General features: G+C 35.1%; 1 protein-coding gene across 31 annotated transcripts in view; it reads left to right on the forward strand.

Annotated features, from left to right (window-relative positions):
* MAPK8 (mitogen-activated protein kinase 8) overlaps window positions 1–22,918 on the forward strand; it is a 103,368-nt gene that overhangs the window by 52,852 nt on the left and 27,598 nt on the right. For 30 of the 31 annotated variants that reach the window (XM_082719903.1, XM_082719902.1, XM_082719912.1 and 27 more), the window contains 4 exons: window positions 10,316–10,486; window positions 14,402–14,531; window positions 20,628–20,686; window positions 20,776–20,914. In XM_082719903.1, coding sequence (XP_082576029.1) covers window positions 10,365–10,486; window positions 14,402–14,531; window positions 20,628–20,686; window positions 20,776–20,914 — 450 coding nt within the window. In that variant the 5' untranslated portion in view covers window positions 10,316–10,364. Of the gene's footprint in view, window positions 1–6,500; window positions 6,588–10,315; window positions 10,487–14,401; window positions 14,532–20,627; window positions 20,687–20,775; window positions 20,915–22,918 lie in introns of those variants that run through there. The other variant, XM_082719900.1, reaches the window with a different exon arrangement.

Raw genomic sequence — 22,918 nt, forward strand, 5'->3', positions numbered from 1 at the left:
TAGATCTTTAATAAATAATTTGAATGTCTGAAGGCTTAGAAACTAGTTTTGAAGCTTAGGGATTTCATGTGGCTGCTGCTATTTTAATTAAAGGCATCCACCTCAAAATACAGAAATTGTGAAGGGACACTGGTGTTAGCATTATTTTGTGGTTGTGATATAATAAACCTACTCAGGTAAGCTTAATTAAAAGATAAATCTATTTTATGCTGTGAAGTGTGTAAACCTGGCGATTCACAGACCTGTACCCCTGGGGATAAAAATACATTATATGTTTATTAAAATAAAAATAAATTTAAAAAAAGATAAATCTATTTTATAAATAGATCTTATAAAAACCAGTTGCTGAAGTACAAACTGGACCTTACTTCCTCCAATCCCTTTGTAGTGGGGATTGAATTCTCCTAGAAAAGAGGGCATACTAGATACGATTGCTGCATAGTAGAAAGAATTGGTAGTGGCCCAGGCACGAGGTTATCTTTTGGCTGGAATACTTTCTTTCTGCACTCAGTGGATAACTAAAGGAGCATACTAATTATTCTAATGCTTAAAGGATTTGCCCTCTACCTTTTTTTTTTTTTTACAGAGGATCTGTGGGAATAGATTCTAACCTCCTCTTTGTAAGTGAGTAGTGCACAAAAGGAAGGAGAATAAGGAAGAATCTTCAAATTTAGAGGGGCATTATTTCAGCCCTCATATAGGCTCATTTAGTTTCTTACTTTCATAAAGTCAGAATCTGGTGAATTAATTCTTATAAGATTCTGACCTCTTCCTAGAAGCTGCATTATTTTAATGCTTCTGGTAATGACATTTCATCTTACATGAGTTTAACTATAAATATCCAGCCATGCCTGTCTTAATGGACAGATAAAATGAAAGAAGTGACAGGAATCTGCTTGTGCCCTTTTCATATAGGAATCTGCTGTTCTGTTTTAATTAGTTCCTGTGTTTCCCATTGGGTAACATCTCATATTTAGTGTGGCCTTGAGAAGTTATTGTATATGATGATTTAAATAATTTTTAGGGTTGATTTTGACTGTGCAAGTTTTATGGATTATGTAGATTTGACTCTTATACACTGGAGTTAGAGTCTAAAGTCAGTATATAAAGCCAAAGTCAGAACCACTCTTGAAAGTTCACTAATTCATAAAAGACAATATAAAATCCTTTTGTGTACACACACACATTCCTGAAAATTAACGTTTATGAACACTTAAATTGGAAAAATCCCTAAGCTAGAGTGTAAAATATACTCTAGGAGAAAGGTAGTGTCTGTATGTTCACACCATTCAGCTTTAGAGATGGTGGACAGGTAGAGAATTCTGTTTCTTCTTTGTTGGTTTTACTTCATTCTGTTTTAATAATAAGCTTCTTAAGTCTTAATATTTACTAATAGCTTATTTGTTGCAAGGATTATAGGAGCTTGTTGAGTTTCACTTTTCTGCAGGGTAACTTCTGAAGTTAGTTGGCTAAATTCTAAGCTTAGCCATTAAATATATTTGTGATGCAACCCGAGTTATTTTCTGTTGTAAGGCCTTTTGGTGTGGCTGCATTGAACTCACTCTTTTCCCCTAAATAATTTTAATATAACTGTTTTATTTAACTTGTTTGTCTCCACATTCAGGCTTAACAGACCAGCCATTTTATAGGTGGGCCAAACTGATAGTGGTGGAGTTTTGTTCCTTGTGTAGACATCACAGAAATAAACCTTGAGTCATAAAAAACTAATTCAATCTTTTTCTCTCCTTCTAATGAAGGAAAACACTGATGAAAATAGAACAATTTATTACATAATTTGTGACTTTAAAAAGATTCATATTCTTGGAGAACTTCTTTAAGCAGTTAGTATTAAATTATAACCGTTACAAATCTGAAGATGTAGAGAACAGTTCTTACCCTTAAAAAGATCACAGGCTGGGGATGCCTGGGTGGCTCAGTCGGTTAAGTGTCTGACTCTTGGTTGCAGCTCACGTCATGATCTCAGGGTTGTTGGATTGAGCCCTGCCTCAAATCCTTGTGGGCTGTGAGATCAGCATGGAGTCTGCTTGGGATTTCTCTCTCTCCCCCTTTCCTTGCATTCTCTCTCTTTCTCTCTCTCTCTCAAATAAATAAAGTCTTAGGGAGAGAGATTGCTGTCTGGTAGTAAAATCTGCATATTTAAATATACAGAGTAGTTTGAATGAGAAATTAGGTTCGTGCTGGTTTTAGTAGAAAAAGCTTCATGAGTATCATACTTAAGCTAGTCTTGGGTAGATAGAATTGGGATAGAAAAAAAAACTGAAAATATTTCACAAAAAGGAAAGGGAAATGAGGAAATTTTAGGTGCATGAGAGTTTTGGGGGATGATAATTTAGCCATGTTGACATTGAGTTTAGTATTTTTGCTAGAGAACTAATAAGAGGTGAAATTTGAAGACTAGAGCTGAACCTCAACATTTTCACAACATTTGATTGTATGTTAGCCTTTTTGAGACTCAGTTTAGTCATCTGTTGAATCGAATAATAATGCTTATCTTTTCTCTTATTGCTGTGAGCTCCCTAACCAGTCACATCTAAATTCTACAACTATAGTTCCTTTGTTTTTAATCCAAGAGGAGACCTTCCTGAATAGGGGCCATGAGAGTCATCAGTGACCAATAACATTTATTCCTCGCACTCTTTGCCGTTACAGTATCATCATGGAGAGAACAGGAGAACAAATGCATCCTCTGTAATGTCACTAGTATCCCTCATGTCCTTGTCTTGGAAGTTGATCCTTCCATCTCGGTCTTTTTTTTTTTTTTTAAAGATTTTATTTATTTATTCGACAGACAGAGATCACAAGTAGGTGGAGAGAGAGAGAGAGAGAGAGAGAGGAGGCAGGCTTCCCACTGAGCAGAGAGCCCGATGTGGGGCTCGATCCCAGGATCCCTGGGATCATGACCTGAGCCAAAGGCAGAGGCCCTAACCCACTGAGCCACCCAGGCACCCCTCCATCTCAGTCTTGATGGTATTTTCTGATGGCACAGCTATAGCAGTATCTCCATCTGTATGGCCATGCATGTGTTCTGAATCCCATTCCTTTCTGCCTTTTCAGAGAGATGGTGCTATCTGAAACTTCATTTTTCTTTTTCATTCCCCTATTCTCACCCTCTCTATATTGGATTCTTACTATAGTAGGTAAATCTTTGTGTTGTATGTGCTATGCTCTACTATGATATGTATTATATATAATTATTCTCCCATGACCATTTACTTTCCTCTATCAGTTTCCTCTCTCTTTTTTTAATTTTTTTAAAGATTTTATTTATTTATTTGACAGAGAGAGATCACAAGTAGGCAGGGGTAGGCAGAGAAAGAAGGGGAAGCAGGCTCCCCGCTGAGCAGAGAGCCCGATGAGAGGGGCTCGATCCCAGGACCCTGGGATCATGACCTGAGCCGAAGGCAGAGGCTTTAACCCACTGAGCCACCCAGGCGCCCCCAGTTTCCTCTCTTTTTTGCTAAATGTCTCTTAAGAAATACTGATACCACTTAACCTGTTTCTAAAATCATATCCTACCTATACTTCAGCTCATTCCCATCTAGCTTCTATGAACCCCATTAATCTACTCGTGGTTTCTTTGATATTTCTGCAGCATTCACTGCTATTGACCACTGTTCTTTAAAACACCTCCTTTGGCTTCTCCAGTGTGTTCTCTCATTTTCTGTGTCTAGCTATCTCTTCTCTGACTTCTTTGTTGGCTTATCTTTTTTTTTTTAACATTTTATTTATTTATTTGATGGACAGAGATCACAAGTAGGCAGAGAGGCAGGCAGAGAGAGAGGAGGAAACAGGCTCCCCCACTGAGCAGAGAGCCCGATGCGGAACTCGATTCCAGGACCCCGAGATCATGACCTGAGCTGAAGGCAGAGGCTTTAACCCACTGAGCCACCCGGGGTCCCCTGTGGGCTTATCTTTTTTTAATTGCTCATTAAATGTGACTGCTCACAAAGCTGAATCTTCGGTCTCTCTCCCTTCCTCCTTCACTCTTCTTGAGTAACATCATTCTCATTGGTTCAACAACTCTTAAGTTTGTATCTTTTACCCACATTCCCCTCTGAGGTCCAGTCCTGTATCTGGCTACAGATATTTGATAATGTACATCTGGATGTCCTAGAGATATCTCAGACTCAACGTATTTATAACTGTTCCTCTCCCTTCAAACCCTTTTTCACCACCAAGAACTTTTTTTAAAATTTTGGACTCAATATAGTGTGTTGGTGAAGGACTCAACTTTTCACTCTACCCCTTACTAATTCTGTAACCATAAGCAATTAACCTTTCTAAGACTTAATTTCATCATGGGAAAGATAGAAAAAGAGCAATTCCTATCTTAACATAAGGAAACATCACACAAAATCAGTACTTGGGATTTATGCTGCCAGCCAAGTAGTAGTAACAAGAACTGAATTTACCCTTTAGCCATAAACAACTGGAAAACCTTCATAGGCCTTTGTGAGGATTAAAGAAAATTTATGAGGCACTTTAAATAAGAAAGACCTGGCATAAAGTAAAACGTGTATGTGTTTGTATTTATTTTGTTATATGGCTATAACAAATTGTGGGAAGAATCTAAAATGATGAGTAAATTTTAGTATTAAATGGTTATATTAAAAAGTTTTCCAGCCAACACTTAAGCTTTCATTTTAAGAAACTAGAAGAGAATAGCAATCCCAAAACAAACAAAAAGAAGGAAATAAAGACAAGAGCAGGAACCAGAGAAACAGAAAAGTGCAAAACAATAGAGAAAGTCAAAAATAAAATCTAACTTTTTAAAATGCTCAAAAATAGTGCTAACGTTCTAGCCAGACTGATCAGGAAAAAAAAGAAAAAAGGAAGAAAAGACAGGTTACAGTATAGGGTTGAAAGAGGATACATGATTACGGATCCTATAGACATTATATTGGACAACTTATATGTTTTTCCTTGAAAAACACAAAACTGCTAAACCTTATTTAAGAAGAAATAGATAACCTGAATAGTCCTATGTATATATATGTATATATAAAATTTTGGTTTGCAGTGAAGGCCTTACCTCAAAAAGACACTTATCCTAGATGTCTTCATGGAGACATTTTATCAAACATTTAAGATGAGGTAATATCACATCTATACAAAGTCTCCAGAAAATAAAGAAGGGAACACTTCCCAACTCATTTTATGAGGTTAGCATTATGCTACAGTGAAAGAAAACTGCAGACCAGCATTCCCCATAAAAATAAATGGAAAAGCCTTCGCCAGAATTAAAGCCAAATGAATCAGTAATATAAAAAGGATACTTTTGACCAAGTGGGATTCATTACAGGAATGCAAGGGTGGTTCAACATTTGAAAATCAGGGTACTTCATATGAACCAACTAAGAAAACAAAATTATATGATTGTCTCAGTAGATTCAGAAAAATCATTTGACAAAATTCATTGCTTATTAATACAAAAAACTAGTATTAAAAAACTTATTAATACAAAAAAAATGTTAGTGAAATAGGACTTAAAGGGAACTTTCTCATCTTGTCAATGGCCATTTAGTAAATGTTTATTAAACGTTGTTCAACAGTGTTTAACAGAAGATTGTTAAAGGCCATTTAGTAAAATCCTGTCATTTATATACTTAGTGGTGAAAGACTAAATGGCTTTCCCCTCATATCAGGAACCAAGGGAATGATGTTTGCTCTTACCACTTCTATTCAGGATTGTATGGAAATGGTAGTTAGTACAGTTGGGCAAGAAAAGTAATGCAGAAGCATCCAAATTGCAAGTGAAGAAATGAAACTGATTGTATATGTGGAAAATCTTCAAAGAATCCACAAAAAAAGGCTACTAAAACTAATAAATGAGCTTAATACAAAGTTATTATACAAAAAACTTTTCTTTTATGTACTAACAATGAACAATTGAAAATTTAAAAATAAGTTAACATTAAAACATTTACAGTAGTACCCAGAATATTAATACTAAGGAGAAATTGAACAAGATTTTGCAAGGCCTATATATTGGAAACTGTGAAGGGTTACATATTATGTGATTTCACTTACATAACGTTATTTAATTGAAAAAAAATTGTAGTGGTGGAAGCATCCTAGTTGCCAGGGGTAGGGGTTGGCAAGAGTGTGTAATTATATAAAGGGCTAACACAAAGGATTTTCTTTGATGAGATGAAACACTTCTGTATTCTGATTGTTATTACACTAATAGATGTATGTGATAAATTTACATACAAAGTACATGTAAAAACTGGTAAAATCTGAATAAAGTCTGTAGTTTGTTTAATAGTGTTGTACCAGTGTCGGGTTTTCTCTTTGTAATAGTATGTACCAATGTCAACTTTCTCATTTTTTAATTTGCTGTGGTTATGTCAGATGCTCTTATTTGAATAAAGCTGGGTGAAGATAGCCAGGATCTTTGTACTATTTTTGTAATTTCTGTGTGGTTCTAAAATTATTTCAAAGTAAAATGTTAAAAAAAAAAAAAAAAAGGACACTTAAGAAAATGGAAATGGAAAGGCAGGCCACAGACTGAGAAAAAATACTTGCATAATATCTGATAAAGGATGTATCTCCAGAATATATAAGTAAGTATTAAAGCAATTCTATTTTAAATGGGCAAAAGTGTTAATTAGCTACTTCACCAAAAAAAAAGATGTTGCATATAAGCCTGTGAAAAAATGCTCAACACCATTAATCATTAGGAAACATAAATGTAAACTACAGTGGAATTCCACTGTATACCACTAGCATACTTAAAGTTAAATGGCAATCATAAGAATATGGAGCAGGTAGGGGCGCCTGTGTGGCTCAGTGGATTAAGCCGCTGCCTTCGGCTCAGGTCATGATCTCAGGGTCCTGGGATCGAGCCCCGCATCGGGCTCTCTGCTCCGCAGGGAGCCTGCTTCTCTCTCTCTCTCTCTCTCTCTCTCTCTCTCTCTGCCTGCCTCTCTGCCTACTTGTGATCTCTGTCTGTCAAATAAATAAATAAAATCTTAAAAAAAAAAAAAAAAGAAGGTGGAGCCGGAAAAAACTCTTATTTTGCTGCTGGGAATGAGGAATGGTATGGCCACTTTGGAAAACTGTTTGGCAGTTCCTTATAATAGTTGAACATAGGACTCAGAATTCCACCCCTAAATATTTACCCAAGATGAATGGCCAAAAAAAAAAAAAAAGTGTGAATGTTTCTACTAGCATTGTTTGTAAACCTCCATACTGGCAACAGTCCATATGTCCCAGTGGTATATCCACATGATGAAATACCATTTGGTAGTAAAAAGAGAAGCAGCACAGGTGAATAGTAAATGCATTAGGGCAGGGGCACCTGGCTGGCTCTTTCAGTGGAGTATGGAACTCCTGATCTTGGGTTTGTGAGTTTGAGCCCCATGTTGGATGTAGAGATAACTTTAAAACATAAAATCTTAAAAAAAAAAAAAAAAAGTCACGTTAAAGAGCCAGACACACAAATTACATAATGCTGTGTGATTTAACTTATATGACGATTTAGGAAAGATACAACTAAGCAGTTCATCGGTTGCCAGAGTTTTGTGGGAAATAGAGGGCAGGGATTGACTCACACAGGGAACATTTTCTAGTAATGGAAATTAATCTATATCATGGTTTGGGTTGTGGTTATAGGATTGTATACATTCATCAAACCTTGCATGTGCTGTTTCTTCTGCCTAGAAAGCTCCCTTTTCTCCATGCCTGGTTAACTCATATTCAGTGTTCAGATCTTGCTCAAACATCACAGAATCAAGAGAATTTTTTCCTGAGCCCAGACTAGTATAGTTTTGCTTTTGTTAGCATCCTGTCCTTTCCCTTCATACTCTCTTTGGAGCCATATTGATACACAGGCAGATACTAAGCAACATAAGGTCTATTTGTCTTAACTGCAAGTTCCATTAAGGGATAGACAGTTGCTGATTACTGTTGTGTTTATTGTACCCAGCATAGAATTGGACTCAGGTATTAAATATTTCAACTGAGAGCATAAGTGAATAGTTTCCTATTTCTCATTTGTGGGAATGGCAGCTGTGGCATTTGTGGAGGGTACCACTGACTGGCCTACCTACTTAACCTGGGGTACTCTATTGTGCCTGTTCCTGGGGAGTTGGATTACCTGTCATTGCTCAGCTGCTGCCACATCTTAGTCTAGACTTCTGTTTATGTACCATGGGTACTCCTGCTCCTAGCCCATTCTGTTCTGGGAAGAGAGAGAAGCCTTTCCTTGCTATTATGGAGGTTCTGTGCTCTGCCTCTGACCATATGTGCACATTACTAAAGACCATTATTACTGTCTCCGGGCCCTGGGCAGAGTTTCCAGGATCAATATGTAGAATATTTGATGAGGGGCCTTACACCCAACATTTCCCTCTCTTCCCAAGTCTTTTCATTTTTCTTTCTCCCTCTTTCCCTACAGTGGTAGACAGGAGGGAATTCAGGTTACATTAGGAAATTGTTCTGGGTACCCAATACCTGTATTTGATCATCCTATGAGCATATCTAAATGTTTAAATCATTACCAAACATTTTCTGTAAGCTTCTGGTCTTTCCTCTTAGGCACAATTAATGACATTTGTCATTTCAGCACTTCTCTCTGGAGTGTTACATAACTAGTTTAGTTACTGATTTTTGGAAATAGTTCTCTGGCCCCTCTTCAATGTGTCCAAATCATTTATCTGACTTCTCAATTGCTTTCAATTTACTTACCTTCTCTTTTAAAGCTTACACTGTTTGGACTTTTTTGTTTAGTTTCATCACATCTGAGAATCCTCATTAATTTTAATTTTATCTCTTATCTGGATTAGTACAATATCCAAATTAGTACAGTAGTTTACTAGTTTTTTCTCTTCCAGCTTTTGTCCCCCTCCTCTTGCAATATAATCTCCTAGCAGCAGCTAGGATGCTGGTCAAGGTACTCTCACTCTTCACTTCCCAGTGCCTTCCGTCCTACTCTTAAGAATTCAACTGTGTTAAAATCCAGTTCATGAGCTTCTGTGTAATCTGGCCTTAGGGCCCAATATAGTGTCTGAAACAGGTTAGGCATTTAGTATTTGTTAAATTGATTCTTTGCATTGTAAGTCTTATCAGGATTTTGTTTTTGTTAGCATTGTCTTAAAACCATACAAATACACACAACACACAAACACAGTAATACTTCAGACCTAATTGGTTTATTATCGGATATGCGGAGCATTTTGGAATAGAGCACTTTCATCTAATGAGAATGGATAATCAGTTTGTAAATAAATGCAACTCAAATAGGTGGAAAAAGACTTCCTTGGCTTGTAGTTAGGCATGTGGTAAAGAGCTGTGGTCAGAACTTAGGTCATGCTTTTGAGGCCCCACACAATTCAAAACAGTATTATTTTATTTCACATCCTAATATACTAAATGCTTTTCTCTATATATTTTTCATATATTTTCTTATTTTTAACTTTATTTTATATCTTCTTATTTTATCTTATGTTTTCTACCCTTCTTCTTATCCTTTCAACCATTATAACCTCACATCTGCATGACACTTAATTTTTGGAAATCAGGGGGTCTGTTATGGTGACAGCACTATGCTGCTCTGTATTTGTTACGTAGGGATCATACATGCTAACCAGCTTACTAGCCTGCAGTTGGTTGTTTCTTCCATGTCACACTAAATGAGATTGTGAATTATTTTTTAATTAAGGTTTATCAGTTTCTCACAAAAATTAAGGTTTCCATATTTTATAATAAATACATAAAAAGGACTGGTTTTAAATGTTAAGCTATGGAAGTGACCTTAAAAGTATGTTTAGTGTAATTATTTGGTTTTTTCATTTTACAGTTTTCCAATAAATTAAGACACATACGCATATTAATACTAGTGACCTATAGTAGAGAAGCTGTTAACCCTTATAAACATTTTGTTGTAACTATTAGTCATCTCCTTAAGTATAACAGAGGCTAACCAAGCTCTGTGGTATTTTTTTCTAATTGTGGGGTTTTTTTTAACCATTATTTTTCTGTGTGTGTTTATGTGTGTGTATGTTATGTTAGTCACCATAAAGTACATCGATTTTGATGTAGTGTTCCATGATTCATTGTTTGCATATAATACCTAGTGCTCCTTGCTATACTTGCCCTCCTTAATACCAATCACCAGGCGAACCCATCCTCCCACTCCCCTCCCCTCTAAAACCTTCAGTTTGTTTTAATGAAGCAGCTCTTTTAATATGGTATAGCAATCTGTGTTACTATCAGTGAAGAGGGTAAGGACTTGAATTTTAAGATTAAGTAAATTCGTTTTGTTAACATCACATTTTGTTCCATTTTGCAGCTTCTCGGTGAATATTTGGATGAAGCCATTAAATTAATTGTTTGCCATCATGAGCAGAAGCAAGCGTGACAGCAATTTTTATAGTGTAGAGATTGGAGATTCTACATTTACAGTCTTGAAACGATATCAGAATTTAAAACCTATAGGCTCAGGAGCTCAAGGAATAGTATGGTAAGTTTTTACTTCCAAAAATTAGGCAAAGAATCACTAACTGCCATCTTTTCTTATATATACCTTGGTAAATATTTAACTTGCCTCAAGAAATTAAAATAAAACTATGAAGTTTAAATTAAAGCTGTAACATGGCAAACTTTTTTATTCTTGGGTTGGTGGTCTTTATTATTCATTAAGTGCAACTTTATAAATCAGCACTGCCATCTTTTAAGTATAAAGTATGATTAAATACTTGGTCAAAAGCCATGTAAAGACAAATACCCATATCAGGAAACAAGAAGTGGCATGCTTGTCAATTCCATATATACATCTATTCCCATAGCTAGTTGTTTAATAAGAAGCTTCACTTAATCCTCACTTTCATACTATAATGGAACTCTGGAATTTCAAAAATCTTATTTTGCACTGGGGAATGAAGTGAATTAATATCATCTCATTGTATGTGTTTCAAAACTCATATGTATCTTTAAAATTGATTTATTGGCTAATTTCTATGAAAGGCCTAGGGTTTATAGATCAACATGATTCTTTTTTTTTTTTTTTTTTTTTAGATTTATTTGCTTTAGAGAAAGAGCACACATGGGGGTGGGGAGCAAGGGGGCACAGAGGGTTAGAATCTCAGGCTCACTTACAGATGAGCACAAGCCCAATGCAGCCTGATTTCATGACCCTGAGATCATGACCTGAGCTTACAAAGTCGGACACTCAACTGACTAAGCCACCCAGGTGCCCCAACATAATTCTTTATAAAATGAAGGGTAGAACACTTTTTGGGACAGTTCTGCTAATGATTTTAGGTCACTAAGTTAGCATAATAAGCTAATGATTGGGGGAATTCTAAGCCTCACTCCAACGTAATTGTATATTACTCTTTTTGAACCAGATACATTTCAGAGTATAAAAAAAGTCAGAAGTGTTTATGACCCTGCAGGTCTCCCAGGTTCTAGAAAAACTCTTGCACATGTACATAAAGAGACATACATAGGGTTGTTTTTTGCAACACCATTTATAATAGCAAAAATTTGTAACAGCAGCAAGTCTATCCATGAGAATAAAAAATTGTGATATCGTCATATAGTGAAATACTATACAACATTTAAAATGAACTAGGTTTCAACAGGGACAATCTCAGAAATAAAGTGTTGACTTTAAAAGGAAAATGCCGAATATATGCGCATTATTGTACCATTTATATACAGTTTTAAAATATGCAAAATAGGACCATAAATTTATGGATGCCTGCATAGGTAGGAAAGTACAAAAATCATTAATAAATACCAAAGTCAGAATAATGCTTACCTCTGAAAATAGAGATAAGGGAGGGGACTTTACCTGTGATAATATATTACTTTTTAAAAAATTCAGCCCTTGGGGCGCCTGGGTGGCTCAGTCAGTTAAGTTCCAATTCTTGATCTCATTCCAGGTCTTGATCTCAGGGTCCTGAGTTTGAGTCCCATGTTGGGCTCCATGCTGGGTATAGAGCCTACTTTAAAAAAAAAAAAGGAATTATGGTAAAATACTAAAATCTAACAGATTTCTCTAATGGGAACAGTAGCATTTATTCTCTTTCTTTACTCTTGAAGTAATTTATAATACCAGAAATTTCAGAATTTGGGTAATTTTATAAAGTATTATTGGCTGGTTAATTGTCATTTTAACCAACCACATTTATCAAACCACAAATTAAATTTAAAGAAAATAGTGTGCTACAGTCAATACAGGAAGGATTCTGAAAACCAGCTCATGGTTCAGATTCTAGCTTTATGATGTATTTGTGACTCATAGCAAATTAACACTTCTAATCCAGTTTTCTCACCAAATTTACATGGTAGTTGTAAGGAATGTAGTAGTGTTTATAAGCTTCTTAATAGTGTTTAAAATGTTTTTTGTTGGGTCCCTGGGTGGCTCAGTTGGTTAGCCTCTGCCCTTCAGCTCAGATTGTGATCTTCGATCCTATTGGGCTCTCTGCTCAGTGGAGAGTCTGCTTCACCCTCTCCCTCTGCCCCGCCCCATGCTCGTACACATACACACACACGCACATGCTCTCTCTCAAATAAATTTTTAAAAAAATTAAAATATGCTTTCTGGGGGCACTTGAGTGGCACAATGCTTAAGTATCTGACTCTGTTTCAGCTCCGGTTGTGATCTCCAGGTCATAAATTTGAGCCCCACATGGGGTCCCACACTCTATGTGGAGTCAGCTTAAATTTCTCTTTCCCTCTGCCCCTTCCCACTGTGTGCTTTCCCTCTCTCTCTCTCTTTCTCACTCTCTCTCTAAAATAACTAAATCTTTAAAAAAAATTTTTTTTAAACTCACTCTGTTACCATCAGAATCAATTGAAGAACTTGAATTTTTTTTAAAGGTATTATTTTGGGCCCATTGATAGATAGTAAGATTCATAGGGGCCTGGTTGAGATCTCTAGTTTGTGCACATTTAAGTATCAACAATTAGAAATCTAACTCTAAATCTAAATACAAAGTAGTGCAGCCTACTCAGATACTTTAGAGTTTGAAATATTACTTAGATTTAACAGAATAAAATTTTAATAGGAATGAATTTAAAGCTTACAAATAAAACATACTTGATCTGAAACAGTCGAAACTTCTATTTTTTTATGACCCCTAATGTTTGTTTGTTTTTAAATTGGAGAGAACATATCTGTAAATATGACATTTTCTAACTTAAGGTTATAATATTTATGTCTGTTTTGCTATATGTGTCTGTTTTGTGTATGCCATGTGTGTATGTATGTGTGTATATATACGCACACACACTATAGTTAAGGCATATATATTATGTGTATATGTGTCCATTTATGCCAGAGAACCAATGTCTTAATATATATTTCTTCAGTACGTTTGATATAGCGAGATAGCTAGAGAACAAACTCAAGTTTTCAGTTAGATGAGAGAATAATTTTAATTAGCAGTGTGTAAACTTTCCAAATATCACATAAACAGAAGTCCTACAGTATTTTAGGTAGTCAAGTATGAAAAGTAATAACCTCATGTCTTCGTCTTTTGGTCTCAGCTTTGCTTTTAGCTTTCTGATTAAACCTTGGGCAATTTAACCTCTAGGTGTGGTGAATTCAAATGATTTTTAAAGTCTCTTTCAATCATAATATTCTATAATTTTAAGATAGTTCTCCTTATTTGTGCTTTACTTTCTCTGCTCTGTCATTTGCAAAACATGCTTTTTAGTCACCATCACATGGTAGGAGATAGGAAGAGTAATGAGGATGGTGTTATGTCACAGAATTATAGGTTTTTCATTAACAGTTACAAAGCAGCTTCCAATGTCCTGAGATCTGGCATTTATATTTGTAAACTTGATTTTTTAATTCTTCCTTAATACAAATCTTAAGTGCTTTTTATATTGTAAAATAACCTTTTAGATACCTTTATATGTGTATTCTTTTCTTTCTGCATTCATTTTGTTGTGTCCATGGAATATGTAAGTGATCTACTTATGTAGAATTCTTCAGCAAGTATTTAGGTAGAATTTTTGACCATATGTATTCTTTAATCCTGTCTTTCTTTGAGGTAGGTACAGGATGAAGGATTCCCTTAGGCTTGAAGCTATCTATTGGACCTGAATACTCATTAAAAATTTGTGCATTGAGTGCCCATTGTATGCTAGGTTGACCTTGGAGGACACCCAGTGAACAAGCACTGTGTCTGTCTTCACAGTCCATTGAATATATTAGCATTTTAAGAAACAGTTAACAATGCTATACATTGTTGGAATATGCTGTAATAGGTATAGAAGAAACATGTTGAAAATTAAAGATTGGAAATTGATACAATTGCATTTTATCTTTGGAGAAAGTAAGGAATCTGCATGAATGTTTCATAAATTCAGTTTTACACATTTTAAAGGTTTTTTGTTGGTTTTGAATTTCTTGTTACAGTGCAGCTTATGATGCCATTCTTGAAAGAAATGTTGCAATCAAGAAGCTAAGCCGGCCATTTCAGAACCAGACTCATGCTAAACGGGCTTACAGAGAGCTAGTTCTTATGAAATGTGTTAATCACAAAAATGTAAGTGAACATTTTAGAAAATTTCTTAAGTATAGATGAAATCAAGATTTGTTCATGAATACATAACAAAAACTTTAAAAAATATATTAGGTGCTTTAAATTCTTCTGGATTGAAACATTATTTAAAAGGGGTGTATATCTACACTGTAAATTATATCACAAGAGGACAGCTTCTGAAATTTAGATTGTATAGTTTTCTGACATTTAATTTGCACAGGGGGTTTTAAAAGAAGTAGGTGTTTTAGAACTTTATTTAGGCTTGATCTCATTTTCTACTTTTTGTTTTCTGTCAGGCTGACATTTCAGAAAACTCCAGCCTTAGCACAGAGATGAAATTGCTTCCATTTTACTTTGACAGTGGAATTTTATTCAATAATATTAGATACAAAGTTCAAATCATTTCTCCCTACCCTACTCACACTTTTTAAAGTGATACTGATACTCACTGGTCACTTTAGGTTGAAGATAGTCTGTAATTTTATAAAGCAATTTAGCAGAAACTTCAAAAAATATTTAAATGAAATTAGGGAAATATCCTTAATTCCTTTTCCCTAATGATTATAATGACTTAAACATATAACTTTCATTTTGAGAAGACATAGTTACACTTTTTTAAACTTAATTAAGTATGCTTTTATGATTATTTTAATGGAGTCATCTCTCTCAGCTGAGAGGAAATAAATTAGGAGTATATACAAGGGAGAGTTTTATGAAGTACTAAACCAAAAGCATCTGACTGGAGAGGTCTTGTAGTATTTGTCCAAAGGAGTTTGTAAAATAAAATAAGCTCAGTACTTTCTGATTGCAGATAACACAGTTTACAACATTTTGAGAGCTAACTGTGCAAGCCTGTATGTGCTGGAGTTACTAGATTAGTCACTGAAGGGGAAAATTCATGGAAGTTAAGGATGAGGCTTCTTATTTGGGATAACGTATAGTGTTATTATGAAGACAAATACATAATGAAATATCATATATTATAAGGCAGTGGAAGTTGGTCAAATTGTGGTAGATGAAAAATAAGTGCTAAGATTTCAGGAGAGAGAAGATTGCATGAGCTTTCATGAAATGGGAAAGCTTTGAGAAAACATGGCTTTAGACTAATTCTTTAAAATGGGGTAAAAATTGGATTGTTGAAGGAAAATGGCCTCCCAGAGAGAAAGAACAGCATTTAAAAAGAGGTATAGATTAAAGTCAGTGATAGGGAACAAGTCATGTTAGCCATTCTTGTTCTATATGGGAGCCAGCCATGTTGCTTGTCAGGGTTTTTCTGGTATCCTCCTGCCCTCAGATAGAGCTAGCTGCTCATGCCCCCTTGTAGTCTGTTTCATGGTGATGATGGTGGTGATATTGCTTAGTTTTGCATTGGGTACATGGCCAATGACTTCTATTTCTTGAGCTTCGGTGACTGCAAAAAAAACTTGGTTTCATCAACTAGATGGAGGGCATGGAAAGCATGTTTCACATAGTTAACCCTTTGATGGGGGATGTCAGGGTCCACACAAGCAGTACCCTTGACACCTAGAAGAGTACTGATACAGAGTAGATGTTCAAAACATATTTGTTCAGAGAATGAATATAAAACTAAATATAGTTGACCCGTGAACAATGTGGGAGTTAGGAATGTCAACCCCCTGTGCAGTTGAAATCTGCATATAACTTTGACAACCCCAAACTTAACAACTGATAGCTTACTATTGACTGGAAGCCTTACTGATAACATAAGTAGTTGATTAACACATATTTTGTATATTATATGTGTTCTTAAAGTAAGCTAGATGAAAAATGTTAACTAAAATCATAAGGAAAATTCTTGCACAGTACTGTACTATATTTACCCAAAAAAGTCCATGTATAAGTGAACCTACACAGTTTGAACCCATGTTGTTCAAGGGTCAGCAATATAGAGAAACCAGAAATAATAATGGAATTTTTATACTCCTAATGGATAGACGTTTTTGTAATGTTTTACCTTTTCAACAGTTTCATGTTCCACACAGATAATCTCTTTGCTGGTCTAAACATCTCTGTTTTTTCCCACTTCTTTTTTTTTTTTAATTGTGGTAAAATAATATAAATATGATATATATATATATATAATGTATTATATATATAACATAAAATTCACTATTCTTAGCCATGTTAAGCATATACTTCAGTGGTACTAGATACATTCAAATCGTTGTGCATTTCCTACTGTTTTCATAGATATTTTTGAGTTTGTCTTTCAACTTGGTCACTTATCTCCAAACATACTTTGGTATGCCACCTAGCACACAGTACTTCCATGTTTGATTGAATTCTCCAAGATAACTAAGGCATATTATCTCCTCTTAACCATGGACATTATAATCCTGTTTAGAAATCAGGTCACCATTTAATTCACATTGTCTTAGCAAGTTATTCTTTGTCACAGGCCTGCTAATACATCACATCTTTACTGTCTTTTACTAAGATTTTATTTTTAAATAAGTTCCACACCTGACTTGGGGCTTGAACTTATAACTTCAAAATCAGGAGTCACATGCTGTACTGACTGAGCAAGCCAGGTGCCCCCCATCTTTTACTTTTTGTCTTTTGGTTTTGGAAGTTAAGTATACTACTTCCTATTCCTCCCTAGAATTTCACATGTGAAATCTGATTTCTTTTCCCAGACTGTTGGGGATTGCTTTTTCCTTTGTTCTGACTTTTCACTTGCTAGTTTCACATCCCAGTTTTGCTCAGGATTCTTTCATAATTGCTGGATTAGTTTATTAGTGACCCTTGGGTATACCACAAAAATGACATGTGTAACTATAAAAATTACCCATCACTCCTGAATTCTGCATCTTATTCACATATTATGATATGTGATATTATGATGCCTTTTTGAGGTCTTCATATACTTATCTGGTCATTCTTTGTTGTCATCGTCGTTTTATTCACAGAAGGAAGTACAGTTTGTCAGTGAATTTTTACCTGCTCCTAATAAGTGTTACTTCTCTCAAAGTACTTATATATCAACCACTTAATCAGTCCTTGACTTTTGTTTGACTGTCCAGTCGTTGATTGATATAATTTCCATTACTTTCCTTTTTGAAAAGTAAGACAGGTGTCTTAATTTTTTATTTTATAATTGCTTTATTGAGATGCAATTCACATACTGTACAGTTTATTCATTTAATATGTACAATTCAATGGTTTTTAGTATATTCACTGGTATATGTGACTTTCCATATTTCTGGAACATTTTCATCACCTCTGAAAAACTCCATATTGTTTAGCTCTTATTTTCCTATCTCCCACCCCTCTTAGCTCTAAGCAACCACTAATCTCTTGTCTTTATATGCTCTTCATCTTTAACACTTCTCTTCTACTATAGGATTTCTCAGATATGAAGAGTTTTACTATTTCTCTGAGTCTCTAGATGTGCATTCCTCTATCTAGGAGTCTGGAATTAATTCATTTAGAGTAGCTGGATGCATTTTTATTATCACTTTCCCTATCTTAAACAAATTTGTTTGACCTTTTCTGATCTGGAAATTATTTTTCTGAGTTTATTCACTGACCAAATATTTGAATACCTTCTATAAGCAAAGCTTTATGCTTAGATGAATGACATAGATTCTGTCCCATGAAGTGGGTCTAGAAAAACTTTCCTATCCCTAATTGTCAACAAATGTTTTAAAAATGTGTGTCAGGTATCTCCCTATGGTGCCAGGGCTGAAAAAGTGAATAATTCTTTCTAACAAAGATCCTGGTGTGATAAGGATGAGGCTTGAAAATGAGACTACACAACACTGTGTTAAATGCCATGATAACATGTAAGATATTGTGGGGACTAAGTAAAGAAAATATTCAGCAACCTGTCAAGGACTAGAGGTTGTCAGACTACATAATCAATTTTGAAGGTAACTGGATTCAGTAGGTAAATTTGACAAGGACAGGGAGGAGTATGTTTAAGGCATTGAAAATTTTTAAAGGTAACATTGTTTAAACTTATTTAGGATGGCTAAAGTATCAAGTTTAATAGAGAGTTTAACAGGAGATGAACTGGATTGATGTTCTGTCCTGGAAGGAAGGCTTTGAATGTATTGCAAGGGAGTTTGGGATTTTTTTTTTTTTTCTGGTATTAAGTTTTTGAAGAGGTCAGTAATATGATCTGGTTTGTTTTTTGTTTTTGTTTTGTTACCATATTGTAAGCAATACAATGGAAACCATTGTTTAAGGTTTCCTTAATGTTTAAGGAACCTTAATGTTAGAAGTAATTATAGTATGAACAATCTAGATGAGATGTTAAAATCCTCTATCTATATGGGAAGAAGAGGTTAAAGTTCAGCTGACAGGAGAATGGGATAGTATTCTTTTCAATATTTATTATGGTGCAAATATTGAAAAAGTAAAAAATCACTGTGAGCCTTCTCTTTTACTAAACCTTCTCTTATAAAAGAGGAGGCACTCTGGAAAAGTAAAGGGTTTGGATAGGAATTATAATGAGTTCAATTTTATATTTTTGAGATTTTCATGTGAAGTGGCAATATATATTTGAGACTTACAAACTAAGCAAGGACTTTTTTTTTTTAAGATTTTATTTATTTATTTGACAGAGATCAGAAGTAGGCAGAGAGGCAGGAAAGAGAAAGAGAGAGGAAGCAGGCTCCCCACCAAGCAGAGAGCCGTATGCAGGGCTCGATCCCAGGACCCTGAGACCATGACCTGAGCCGAAAGCAGAGGCTTTAACCCACTGAGCCACCCAGGCGCCCCAGGACTTTTTTTTTTTTAAGTTTTTTATTATTATTATTTATTTATTTGACAGAGAGAAATCACAAGTAGATGGAGAGGCAGGCAGAGAGAGAGAGAGAGAGGGAAGCAGGCTTCCTGCTGAGCAGAGAGCCCGATGCGGGACTCGATCCCAGGACCCTGAGATCATGACCTGAGCCCAAGGCAGCGGCTTAACCCACTGAGCCACCCAGGCGCCCCCCTTCTTTTTTTTAATAAAGATTTTGATTTCTCTACCTGACAGAGATCACAAGTAGGCAGAGAAGCAGGCAGAGAGGGAGGAAGGGAAGCAGACTCCCTGCCAAGCAGGGAGCCCTATGCGGGACTCGGTCCCAGGACCCCAGTATCATGACCCGAGCCGAAGGCAGAGGCCTAACTCACTGAGCCACCCAGGTGCCCCTAAGCAAGAACTTTTAATGTATATTTGGAAATTATCCACATAGAGATGTTTAGGCAAAAACAAACAAACAACAAAAAAAAAAACAACCAACAGCAACATATATTGCCTATGTAATATAGGTAATAAGGTACAGGTAGAGTAAAGAAAAGGATTAGGAAGACAGAATGGTGGGAAAGAGGGCATGTCTCTGGATGAACCAGTGAATAGTTTGGGAATGAAGAAAACTGGGAATGTTCAGTACTATGAAAAACTGAGGGTGTTATAGGGAGGGTTGAGATTATATACAGGTATTAAATTAGATAAGAGCTGGTAGAAGATATTTAAAAATTTGCTTACAAATTTTATAGAGAATTGTATAATATAGATCCTTGATAATTGAGTATTCATAAATGGAATGGGTATGTGGAGCTCTTCTGTTGATAGTTTTGTGTGTGTGTTTTTTTAAGAGCATTTTTAGGTTCACAGCAAAAAGGAGAGGAAGGTGCAGAGATCTCCCATATACCTCCTGCCCCCACACGTGCATAGCCTCCCTCATTATCTGTACCCCCCCCCACCAGACTGGTACTTTCATTATAATCACTCGATGCATCCTTATTATTCAGTCAGTAGTTTACATTAGGGTTCACTCTTGATGTTATAAATTCTTTGGGTGTGGACCTATGTGTAATGACATAATATCTACTATTATAGTACCATACAGAGTATTTTCACCTCCCTAAAGATCCTGTGTGCTTTGGTTCCCTCCCTGCCCCCAATCCCTGGACATAAAGTTTTAATATGTAAAATAAGAGAGAGTACATGGGCTTAGAACATAAGGTTTCAAAATTTTTATACTGATGATGGGTTTTTTTTTAACCCATGTATTTGCTATTCCTAAATGAAAGTATTATTAGTAGTAGTGCTGTCTAATTTTTTTGTCTCTTTGCTTTTTACCACAGATAATTGGCCTTTTGAATGTTTTCACACCACAGAAATCCCTAGAAGAATTTCAAGATGTGTAAGTGTGATAATTAAAATTTTATGTTTATACATTATTCTTAGACTGTTGCTGTACACCTTAGCTGTCATCTTTTTTCACCCATGAAGTTACATAGTCATGGAGCTCATGGATGCAAATCTTTGCCAAGTGATTCAGATGGAACTAGATCATGAGAGAATGTCCTACCTTCTCTATCAGATGCTGTGTGGAATCAAGCACCTTCACTCTGCTGGAATTATTCATCGGGTTAGTAGAAAAAACTATAATCATATTCTTTTTTTAAACTATTGAGGTGAAATTCACCAACATAAAATTAACCATCTTAAAGGGTTCAATTCATTGACATTTACTATATCCACGACATTGTTCATCTATCACCGATAGAAAATTTCAAAATATTTTCATTGCCCCCAGAATCCTCATACCCATTAAGCAATCAGTCCCCATCTCTCTCTCCCTAGCCCTTGACCTCATCCCAGTTGGCTTTCTGTGTCTGTGGATTTATCTCTTCTGGATATTTCATATAAATGGAATCATATGTAACCTTTTGTGTTTAGTTTCTTTAATTTAGCATAATGTTGCCAGTCTCATTCATATTGTAGCATGTATCAATAGTTCATTCCTTTTTATGACTGAATGATATAATAATATATATATGTACTGCATTTTGTTTATCCATTCATCCACTGATAGACATTTGCATTATTTCTACCTTTTAGCTTTTGTGGATAGTGCTGCTGTAACATTCATATACAAGTATTTGTCTGAGTTCCTGTTTTCAATTCTTTTGAGTATCTTCCCAGGATTGGGGCCCATGGTATATATATATTTAACTTTTAGAACAACTACCAAACTGTACTCAACAGTGGCTATACCGTTTTGCATTCCCCATAGCAATGTGTGAAGGTTCTGATTTCTCCAGATCTTTGCCAATACTTGCTGGCTTTTATTCTAACCATCCTAGTGAGTACAAAGTGGTATCTCCTTGTGATTTGCATTTCCCTAATGACTAAAGATGTTGAATGCTTTCATATGCTCGTTGGTCATTTGTATATCTTTTTGGGAGAAGTGTCTGTTCAAGACCTTTGGCCATTTTTTAAAATTGGGTTGTTTTGTCTTTTCATTGTTGTGTTATAGAAATTCTTTATATATTATATATGTAAGTTCTTTATATATTATATATATATACATATATATAAGTTGAATTATAGAAAATCTTTATATATTGTATAAGTATATATAAGATACTAGACCCTGATCAGATACATGATTTGTAAATATTTTCTCTCATTTTGTATATTGTCTTTTCACTTTCTTGATATCCTTTGTTGCACAAAAGTTTTTAGTTTTCATGAAATTCAAGTATCAGAATTATGTGGGACTGCTGTAAGGACACAGACATAGACTGGTGGAATAGAGAACTTATAAGAGTCCAGAAATAAAATCACCTACCTATGTAATTTTCAACAAGGGTGTCAAAGACCATTCAATTGGGAAAAAATAAGTATCTTTAATAAGTGGGGTAGGACAATTGGATTTTCACAAACAAAGGAATGAATTTGGATCCTTCCTTCACACCATACACAAAAATTAACTTAGAATGGGTCAATGACCTAAACATAAAAGCTAAAGCTATAAAACTCTTAAAAAAAAATATAAGGGTAAACCTTAATGACTTGACAATAAATCCTTACAAATGGTACCAAAAGCACAATCAATGAAAGAAAAAAATAGATAAAGTGATACTGTAGCCATCTAGTAAGTTTTGAAAAATGGGAAAGTGTGAACCCTCCAACTTTATTCTTTTTAAACATTGTTTTGACTATTCAGGGCTCCTTGTGACTCATGTGGATTTGAAAATATCAGCTTTTCCATTTCTGCAGAAAGGCCACTGGAATTTAATAAAGATTTCATTTATTGACTCTGTAGATTGCTTGGGTTGTTTTGTCTTTTTAACCTATATTTAGTATTCCAATTCACGGACACCCATGAATGTCTTTCTATTTACTTATATTGTATTAGTTTTCTTGAGCCACCATAACAAAATAACACAGACTTATTAGCAGCTTAAACACAGTTATGAAATTGTCCTCTGAGCTTGCTTTTTCTGTATTCCCTAAATTTTTGTGTATTGTGTTTTCATTTTCATTCATCTCAAAGTATTTTCTCGTTTTCCTTATGAATTGTTCTTTGTCCCTTTGGTTGTTTGAGAGTATGTTGTTTATTTTCCATAAATTTGTGAATTTTCCA

This window comes from Mustela nivalis (assembly GCF_964662115.1).
Source record: "Mustela nivalis genome assembly, chromosome: 2".
NCBI lineage: Eukaryota > Metazoa > Chordata > Mammalia > Carnivora > Mustelidae > Mustela > Mustela nivalis.